Source organism: Paroedura picta, chromosome 15 (genome assembly GCF_049243985.1).
Source record: "Paroedura picta isolate Pp20150507F chromosome 15, Ppicta_v3.0, whole genome shotgun sequence".
Classification (NCBI taxonomy): Eukaryota; Metazoa; Chordata; class Lepidosauria; order Squamata; family Gekkonidae; genus Paroedura; species Paroedura picta.
This window is the reverse complement of record NC_135383.1, coordinates 11,740,704-11,751,007: the sequence shown is the minus strand read 5'-3', so window position 1 is coordinate 11,751,007 and position 10,304 is coordinate 11,740,704. Positions and strand designations below refer to the sequence as shown.

At 50.4% G+C, this 10,304-nt stretch overlaps 1 protein-coding gene across 1 annotated transcript; it reads right to left on the bottom strand.

Annotated features, from left to right (window-relative positions):
* Positions 1-1,501: 1,501 nt before the first annotated feature.
* LOC143824581 (uncharacterized) lies at positions 1,502-9,880 on the bottom strand. The gene is made up of 2 exons (XM_077312010.1): positions 9,777-9,880; positions 1,502-2,124 (listed from the first exon to the last, which is right to left on the bottom strand). Exons 1-2 carry the CDS (start codon positions 9,780-9,782, stop codon positions 1,546-1,548), a joined length of 585 nt encoding a protein of 194 aa, XP_077168125.1. The 5' UTR covers positions 9,783-9,880; the 3' UTR covers positions 1,502-1,545.
* Positions 9,881-10,304: the final 424 nt, after the last annotated feature.

The following is a 10,304-nucleotide window of genomic DNA, read 5'->3' as shown; positions in this document are numbered from 1 at the left end:
GGCGAGGAGAGGAAATCCCCATGCAAAGCCAGGGTCTGTTTTCACCACTGCTGTCCTTCCCCTCCGCTTCTGCCTCTGACTGCTGTCTGTTCAGACTTCAGCTTCTCGCAATAATTAACCTTGCCAGGAGGGAGGGCCAGGAGGAGATGTTCGGTGGCCGCCAATAAGGTGCTCGGGGCTCACTTCATTAAAAGACGGGGAGGGCTTGTCAGGGCTCTGACAGATGGGCTGGCCGTGGCAGGCGGGAGGGGGGGGGGAGCAGGCCGGGTTGTAAGCCGTGGCCAGAGGAAGGAAGGGAGCGGCCGTTCCTTCTGGAGAAAAGTAAACGTTTTCATGTAAATTTTTGAAAGATTTAAACGGTTTCCATTAGGAAAGGTCACCAGGGCCATTTGGAGGCCGAGATTAGCCCTCTTTGCGCCAAAGCATAATATTGTCAGTAAAAGGGAAGTGGATCAAGTGCCTCCATAATTGCTTTTCGTCTTTCTCCTCCCCGCCCTCCCCCTCTCCCGCACCCTTCTCGCTGCCAGAGTGCCTGGACCCACTTTGGCTGTGGCCCAGCTCACGTTGTACAAGATCTGGAGCCGGCTCGTGCCGGCTGGCCGCGTTGCATTATGATGGTACCTGGTGCGGCTCTTGACTGCGAGACCTTCGGGGCACGGGGAAATATGGAGAAGGCAACTGCAGTTAATTTGTTAATGAGGAGTGCGCCCAGGGATCTCACAGGCGCCGTTGCTTGGAATGAGGGGCGGAAAGGTGCTTGGAGGGAGAACCGCCAGCAGATTGAAGTGGGCGGTTGGCTTGGAGGGTTCCTGGCGTCATGCTGGGCTTGCCCCAAGGTCAGTCCCTTTCCAGTTGTGACCCACTCCAATGAGCAGCTATATAAGCCAGCAAGCGAGAGTGGGATCTGGTGGTACGTTCATGTGGGCTGGTGGTGCAATCGGGTGCCAAAGTTTGTGGCTCTGGGGGGGGGGGGGTCGCTTTCCAAAAGAACATTCCTGCGGGTCAAAAAAGTATTCTGCATTATCGTCATCAAACCCACAGCGCTGAGGATTTTTGCCCACTCGGTCAAGGCTTTGAAATGTCCTGGAATGAGATTCTAAGTAACAGAGTATTGGCATGCAGGTAGGGAGAAGCCAGTTTTACCATAGAGTTTTTTGCCCAAATACCAGAGTGCCTTCGCAACATCATGGTATGGTGATGACATCACTTCCTGTGCTACTCCAGCCACGAAACTGGGACCTTTCTCTTTCTCATTACAATCCCCTCCTAACAATTTTCTCCTAACAATTTCCTTCCAACTCTATGAGCCTATGATCCTGCATTGAGCAGGGGGTTGGACTAGACAGCCTGTCTGACCACTTCCAACTCTAGGATTCTATGATCCCACATTGAGCAGGGGGTTGGACTAGACAGCCTGTCTGGCCCCTTCCAGCTCTATGCTTCCATGATTACCAAACTAAAAATACACCGTTTCCATGGGGGAGGGAAAAGAAGCCAGGACTTTTGGCACCAAACCTTTTATTGTGAATTTGGAAAAACACTCCCCTAGGGCTTTGCCTCCCTTTCCCTGAGAGTAATCAGGGGCATGCAGTTGCTTGCCTCTTCTTCATCCTCCTCCTCCATCTCTCTCGCCATTGGTTTGTCCAGTCCTTGCTCTTCAACTTTGCCCAGTTCGCTGTCGATAATTCTGGGACCCTGCACACCCTTAGAACCACGGGTGTACGACATCGCCGCTTCCCCACACAACTGCCGGAAAACAGGCAGCCGATCCTGGGGGACGGGGGGCTGCCCCCAACCCCCGCTGGCCTTCTCCTGGCTCTTGGAGAGGGTGACGAAGATGGGGAGACGCCCAGGGTCAGGTATCCAGTAGGAGCTGGCCAGGCTGTGGTCAGGAATGACGAGGGGATAATAGTAACCCTTGGGAGGCTCCAGGTAGCTCCCCTGGGACTCGAAGCTGGGAGAGACGTGCGAGGGGACAATGTTCTGACTCCCGTCCAAGAAGACGTACTTGATGATCCGCGAGGTGTGGAAGAGGGTGTACTCCGACTGGTAGCCAGGCGGGCAATAGAAGCCTTCCTGTCTCTGCCTCTGGGGGATAGACATGGGGGCGGATGCCGTTTTCCCCTGCGGAAGAGACAGCACAATTTAATGGAGCGTTACGGCCATGCAGGCTGCGTTCTGTAGGGCTGCTGGTGTGTGCATGCGGGCGTAGCACAGAGAAGTCTAAAGTGAGGGTGCCCGACCTTTCTGAGTCTGCAGGGACCTTGGGAATTCTGACACTGTGGGGTCCTGTCGGAGCCCTCTCAGTTCTGCAGGGCCTGCAAGAGGGAGCTCTTGCGTCAGGCGTTCGGTTGAGGCCAGGGCAAGGAAGATCTGTCTGGCTCCTCCTCCTCCAGACTTCTAAACATCCAAACTTTAAAATGTTTTAACAGCTACCGTAAGAGGTTTTGCCAGATGGACATAGTTATCTCTCTGGTTCCGCCTTTCTTGACTTCTTTGCCATTGAGAAACCCCTGAAACATTCTTCGGGTTTCAGGAAACCCCAGAAGTGGCGCGATCGTGCAGAATATGATTGGGAAGCAGAGTTGTGGACACGCCCACCTGGGGCCCCTCCCCTTCAGGCTGATCATTGGCCAGTTTGGGATGGCCAGCATGACCATATATGGTCATATCCCCCTATAAATGTTTAGCAAATATACATATACATATATTAAAAATTAACTCCTCCCCCCTTTCAGGAATTTTTCCAGGGATGCCAAGAAACACCACGGTTTCATGAAACCCTGGTTGAGAATGTCCTGCTGCATTCAGTGATATTCCTAGAAAAGAGTCAGAGTCCAGGACCAGTTTAGAGACCAACCAAATATGTGGCAGGATGAGTTTACATCGGTCACTGTTCACTTCTTCAGTGGTATCTGAAGAAGTTAGCAGCGACTCACAAAACCACCTTCTCTGCCAGAAGTTTTTCTGGTCTGTAAGGTCCTCCTGGACTCTGGCTCTTTTCTTCTGCCTTTCATTTCTCTTTCTCTATTCTACCAGCATGGCTGCCCATCTTGATCTCCCCCACATGCAACCAGATGGATGACCTCGAGCTCACCATAGCACTGATAAAGCTGCTCTGACCGAGCAGTTCTCTCAGGGCTCTCTCACCCCTACCTACCTCATGTGGTGTCTGTTGTGGGGAGAGGAATGGGAAGGTGACTGTAAGCCACTTTGAGACTCCTTTGGGTAGAGAAAAGCAGCATATAAGAACCAACTTCTTCTTCTTCTTCTTCTTCTTCTGCTTCTGCTTCTTCTTCTTCTTCTTGAATGCCTGCTGAACTGATTAATGTTGGGGTTTCACTAGCTGCCCGTTTGCCAAGAAACCGCGCATGCGCAAAGATGCAGGCAAATCACACCGACTGGCAGCTCGGAGCATTACGAAGGAGTGTGCAGGCAAAGAACAAAGGGTCGAATTTTATTGAAATAGAGCATTTATGCACGGCTGATTTTTATGATTTGCAAGGGATCTAATTGTTTATTTCAGCCTTTGCCAGCCAAATGGAGCAAGGAACGGAGCAGAATTTGATTGGATTCTGGGTGAGCACACATGCGTGAAAAGCCAGTTGTGCCAGACGGCATGGTTAGGAAGGAATGCAGCAAAGCCACCTGTCAAGCACCGTCAAATATACTGATGGCGTTTTCAACCAATCTCCAAGCAGCCAAGTCATACAACCTGAACAGGTGGGCATGGGACACCCCATCCTGTCTGCTGTGGGATGCCTGATTGCCCAGGATCACACCCATGATGCATCAGGGAAGGGAAGGAAGAAGCAGCAGTCAAAGGTGAAAAGGGGAATCATAGAATCATGGAGTTGGAAGGGACCTCCAGGGTCATCTAGTCCAAGCCTCTAGCCCAGTGGTTCTCAACCTAGAGGTCGGGACCCCTTTGGGGGTTGAATGACCCTTTCACAGGGGTTGCGGCAGGGCAAGCAGCTTTACCGGGTGGCATCTGCACAACAGCCTTGCGGGGTAGATCGAGATAGAGCGTTTGTCTGTCTGGAGCAGCGGAAAAGAATGAGATCAAAATGGTGGGTCAAGAGGCAGAACTGAACTGAGAAACTCTGGAAAAAACAAATTTATATACAATCATGAACCATGGATCTTCACGCCATTGGTCAGTTTTGGTTTAATTTCTGTGAAAGAACCCTTGCATAATTTTATGGGGAACTGTATTAAAGGGTCGTGGCATTAGGAAGGTTGAGAACCTCTGCTCTAGCCAATCTGGCCTGGAAGAAATTCACTCCTTGATGAAATGGCAATTGGCCATTTTCCTGGGCATGCAAGAAAGAGCCACGAGAGCCAAGCACTGACATAATCCCTTCTGCCCACCCGCCCACAATTTAAAGAATCAGCATCTCTGTCAGATGGCTCTCTAGCCTCTGCTTAAAAACTTCCAAAGAAGAAGAACTCTTCCAAAGAAGGGAGCATGAAAGAAACTTCAGGAGCAGTGCATCTGGGAAACAAAAGCTTGAGAATTTGGCAGCATTACTGACAAGGGTCTACAAAAGTCCTTATGCAACTCCCGTGCAAGCCCTCATTGTGGTTTTTAGGGGATTTCCCCCCCCCCAGTTTTTGTAACCCGCCACGAGCCGTCAGGGAGTGACAGGGAATAAATCAAATTGACAACAACAACAACAATAACAATAACAATACGTCCAACCAAGTACTTCTTGAAAACTCACAAGCAGAGAGTATAGATGCTAGTCACCTCCTGTTTTCCCTGGCATCTAGTATTCAGAGGTCTGTTTTTATTTCACTGTTTATGCCTCTCAAATTTGTCCCAGCTCCCTTTTAAAGCCGCCGGCTTCTCACATGGCACTGAGTTCCGTAAGTCCACCGAGCTTTGAACACGGGAGACTCGCCGGGGCACTCTCACTGTTTTAGTTGAATTTTTCAGAATTTTCAAGTTTTTTATCGCAGCCTTATTCATGATGCTCTAAGCCGCCCCGAGACCTTTTTGGAGAGGGGCCGCCTAGAAACCGAGATAAATAAATAAATATTGCCTCCTGTGCGTTCCGGCTGACAGCAGAATTGAAGCCGTGCTCCTTTGGAGCGCCCACAATCTCTGCCCGGTTAAAAGTCTTCCCATTTAGGAAGCTTGAATTCGGCTGCTTATCTTCCCCGGCAGATCTTAAAAAGAGCTATTCAGCCCCATCAAAAATTCAAACGCGTCGTTTGAAGGCTGCATTTTTAAAGACACTCTCCGACTGAGTCCTCCCGCGAGGGAACGAACATTCTCCGTTCTGGACTCATTTTGCCTCTGTGGGGCACTGGTGGTCCTCAGGCACTCCCTCACCACCCGGCCCCTACACCAGGGGTAGTCAACCTGTGGTCCTCCAGATGTCCATGGACTACAATTCCCATGAGCCCCTGCAAATGCTGGCAGTGGCTCATAGGAATTGTAGTCCATGGACATATGGAATTGAGACTATTTACTGCTTCCCTTCGAAGCAAATATACCAAAGGGAGGGTCTCAAAAGACACAGGCTTGATCAGGTCTTTGGAGAAACGGCCTACAGGCCTGTGGGTGGTCAAGTCACCACTGACTTACAGCACCCCAGCCAAGGGCTTTCAAGGCAAGTGAGAGTCTGGGTGAGTTTGTCGTTGCTGTCCTCTGCACAGCCTTCCTTGGTGGTCTCCCATCCGGATACTAAGCCCCACTTAGCTTCGTGGATCTGACAAGAGCGGGTGCTCTCCCATGCAACCATTCCACCCCCTGGAGAAACCAGGAAACGAAAACAACAAATTAACTTCTGGGAGGAAAAGGGAGAAGCGTTGGCTTTGATACCCCGCTTTTCTCTGCTCAAAGGAGCCTCGAAGCGGCTTACAATCACCTTCCCTTTCTTTCCCGTGACCCCTGTGAGCTAGATGGGGTTGAGAGGGCTCTGGGAGAACTGCTCTGCAAAAACAGCTCTATCAGGACTGTGACTAGCCCAAAGCCTCCCGGCTGGCCACACATAGAGGAGCATAGGGAGGCTCACCAGATTAGAAGCTGCCGCTTCAAGGCAAGAGACGTTTGCCATTGCCACCTCTGCATCAGGACTTGGAGGTCCAAAACCTAGCCAAATTTGACCCTGCCTTGAGCACAGATTTCAAATCTCAAAAGCTTCCTCCGAATCGGCTCGACAACATTCAGGGCTGCGTCGTCGTCGGACTCTGACCGGTGGGGAGAAACTTTTGGAAGAAACGTCTCCTGCCTGTGCTCCCTCCCCACGTCCCCAGTTGATTTTATTTCGAGTTTTAATGCTGAGCAGCCGTCTGGAGTCCAGCGCATAATCTTCATTCATCTTTTATGGATTTCGCTCTGCATGTTCAACAAGATTGTGGCGATAATGCACGTCATTGTGGTTGCACTGCTGTTTGGAAGAGCGGCCGGCCTTATATATAAATGAGCAGAGCCGTCAGGGGACCTGCAGTGCAGACCTGGGAAGCTTCTTTCTGCAGAGTCAGACCTCGGTCTGTCTACTTAGTTCTGGCTGCAGCGTAAGTGGGCTTTGAGTGTCTGGGCTGGCAAGTTTTGCATGAGAAGGAGCACTGAGCTGGACGTGTGTGTGTGTGTGTGTGTTTCAGGACCAAGGCAACGTACGCATTCAAAATACCCAGCACGACTCTTCAGCTCTTTGCTGACCCATGGAGCCCACCCGGTGACCTTGGAACAATCCCTGTCTCTCTAGCTTGACTGGCCTCGCAGGGTTGTTGTGATGACAGAATGAAACAAATGCCAGACGGACCCTCTCATACTTCTTGGAGGGGGTTTAAATTGTGACCTCAGGCTGGGTTGCTGGAGGTCCTCATCGGGGACCGACTCTGGAGTACTGAACTCCTGTTCCTCTTCCGAAGAGGTGAGACATGGGCCATTTCTTCAGGCCTTCCGGAGCAGCAGAAAATGCATTCTAATGTTATATGTTTACAATTATCAGTTATTATTGCACGGTTATTCAAATGTTTTATAGACTGTTCTATGTCTTGTTCTTATGTTATTATGTAAACCGCCCTGAGCCCCCGGGGAGGGTGGTATATAAATATAATAAATAAATAAACAAACAAACAAACAAACAAATAAAAGGTTTAGCGAGATTCTGATGGACACTTAGTGCTTCCCTGTTTTAAATCAATGGTTTTAGTGCTCTTAGAACCAGTGTGGACTAGTGCATAAGAGTGGTGGCCTGGAATCTGGAGAGGCAGGTTTGATTCCCCACACCTCCACATGCAGCAGCGGGATGACCTTGGGCTACTCCCAGTTTCGTTAAAGCTGCTGTTTCAGAGCAGTTCTCTTAGAGCTTTCTCTGCTTCACCTACCTCACAGGGTGTCCGTTATGGGGAAAGGGAGGGAATGGTGATTGCAAGCCATGACAGGCCTCCTTCAGGTCATGAAAAGCAGGCATAAAAATACCCAGCTCTTCTTCTTCCTCTTCCTCTTCCTCCTGATCTGGATAGCTCAGACTGGCAGATTAGAGGCTGCCACTCTTAACCCCTACCCCGCACTGGCTCTCATATCCTGCTCGCTCTTGTCTGCTTTGTCTGGTGGCAGCTCTCTGGGGTCTCAGACAGATGTCTTTCCCCCACTACTGGATCCTTTTAACGGGAGGAGGTGGGAATTGAACTTGGAGCCTTCTACATGCTGAGCAGCTCCTTCACCATGGAGCTGCGCCCCTTCCTTGAGTTCACCAGGAGTGGGAGGCTGGGGGAGGTGGGGGAGGTGGGGGGAGAAGCAAAGGATCAGAAAGAACTGGAGTCTGCAGCTTGTGGAGCACATGCGCTGCTGTGCAGGCACAGACAGAAGACTTGTCAAAGAAAACAGGCAAGACAAAAATAGTCTTCCTGAACATGCATGAGAACGAAGAAGAGCTGTTTTTTTAATATTCGGTTTTTCGCTATCCACAGGAGCCCCCAAAAGTGGCTTACAAACACCTTTCCCTTCTTCTCCCCACAAGGTGAAGCTGAGAGAGCTCTGACAGAACTGCTTGGTTAGAACAGCACTGTCAGGACTGTGGTGAGCCCAAGGTCACCCTGCTGTCTGTGTGTGGAAAAACAGGGAACGAAACCCAGCCTGCCAGATTAGAAGCCTCTGCCCTTACCCACCACACCACGCTGCCTCTCGAAATGAAATAAGGGAGGGAGGTTTAGGATGTTTTAGAATGCTCTGGGCTGATCCTGCGTTGAGCAGGGGGTTGGACTAGATGGCCTGTATGGCCCCTGCCAACTCTATGATTCTATGATTCGATGATTCTATGGCCTGTATGGCCCCTTCCAACTCTATGATTCTATGGCCTCTATGGCCCCTTCCAACTCTATGATTCTATGATTCTATGGCCTGTATGGCCCCTTCCAACTCTATGATTCTATGATTCTATGATTCTATGGCCTGTATGGCCCCTTCCAACTCTATGATTCTATGGCCTCTATGGCCCCTTCCAACTCTATGATTCTATGATTCTATGATTCTATGAGATCTGCATGTTCATACCTTCCCGATTCCAACCTTGGGAGTGTTCAGAGGGGGACAACAAAAGGAATCTAACGCCAGACCATGCAAAGTTGGGCACATGGGGGCGGAAAAGAAATCGTCACCGTCCTCGCTTCACAGAAACGCTCACGAGTTCTGAATTGGCTGTAACAACCCATGAAAGCGAGTTGGGCTTCTGGGAACCCAAATGTTCAGCCAGAGAAAGGAGTGATTAGGGCTGCGATTGAAATGAAAATTGCCCCGATCTGGGCCATTATTGAAATCTAAGGAGCGGCCATTCCGGGAGCACCGCGAACAGTTCTGGTCACCCCGTCTCATCAGAAGAGGATCACTTCAGGGCCGGGAAAGATCACTGGATTAGACAGAGCACCTCCCTGAATAAGAGAGAAGGAGAGCAAAAGGGAGGGGTTTTTTTTGGGGGGGGGGAGAATTCTCTGGGAGATCATAACGCCCATAATAAAAAAAGGTGTACAGAAAGGAAGAAGTCGGTTTAGAGGACTTCTGTTTCCTTCCTCCGTTTGCTTCTTTCCTCTCGGCGTCGCCCGATGAAATTAACTTGCAAAATAGACTCCGGACCAGCAAAAGGAATTACTGTAATTCACTCTTGGAGCTAGTTGCTGCAGGATATGGTCATAGGTCGCTAGGAGGTTGCCAGCTGCAGGTAGACAGCTGTAGTAGACAGGCACAGAGTCAGGATAGAAATGGAGCCAGCCGTAAAAGGAAGCGGGTTCTTGGAGCTGACCCAACAACAGTCCTTGGAGCTGACCCAATCAAGACAATGATCCAGGGCCTGGGGACCAAGCCCTAGGAGGAACGGCTGAGGGAATCGGGAATGTCCAGCTTGGAGAAGGCGGAGAGAGGACATGGTTGCCATTTTTAAGTATTTGAAAAGTGGTCAGCTTAGAGGAGGGCAGGGAAAGTTTCCTGTTGACAGCAGAGGAGAGAACCTGCAGTAATGGGTTTAAACTACCTGGAGAACGATATGGGCTAGATATCAGGAAAAAAATTTTCACAGAGTAGTTCAGCAGTGGAATTGGCTTCCTAAGGAGGTGGTGAGCTCCCCCTCACTGGCTGTCTTCAAGCAGTGGCCGGACAGATACTTATCCTGGATGCTTGAGGCTGATCCTGCATTGAGCAGGAGGTGGGACTAGATGGCCTGTCTAGCCCCTTCCAACTCTAGGAATCTATGATTCTAACTAAAGATGGAGAGGATGGGAAGGGAAGTCCCTTAAGGATCAGGGTTGGCAGGTCAGTTTTGGAACCTTACCAACATACTGGCTGCCTTGTTGCTTGGTCCAGTGCAGGCGATGCCTCGTTGAAGGCCAGTGGGCCATCTGCTCTGGGATGGAGGGGAGGGGTCTTTGACAGGGGCCCTCTGATGGCTCTATTGTGATGTCAAAGTTACCTAGCCTGGCAGTATTCTGGTGCACCAATCACAGAAGGCCCTGCCAGAGGGCAAGGAAACCAATGGGGACTGGGCAGGTAGCAAGGCCCTAGTGCAGAGGTGGCCAAACTTTAGCTCTCCAGAGGACCATGTACTGCAATTCCCATGATCCCCTGAGGCTCATGGGAATTGTAGTCCATGGACCTCTGGAGAGCCACAGTTTGGTCACCCCTGTCTTGGCATCTATGCGGCTTAAAAACTGGAGTGGACCAAGTGGACGGGAGGTACAGAGGCCTTGTTCAAACTGATATCGTGAATGGATTTTCGTGAATGGATTTTCTTCTGTCCTTCCAGACAGCGCTATAGCAACACCATTAAATGCCTTGACTCCATGGACTCCATTGGTGCTAT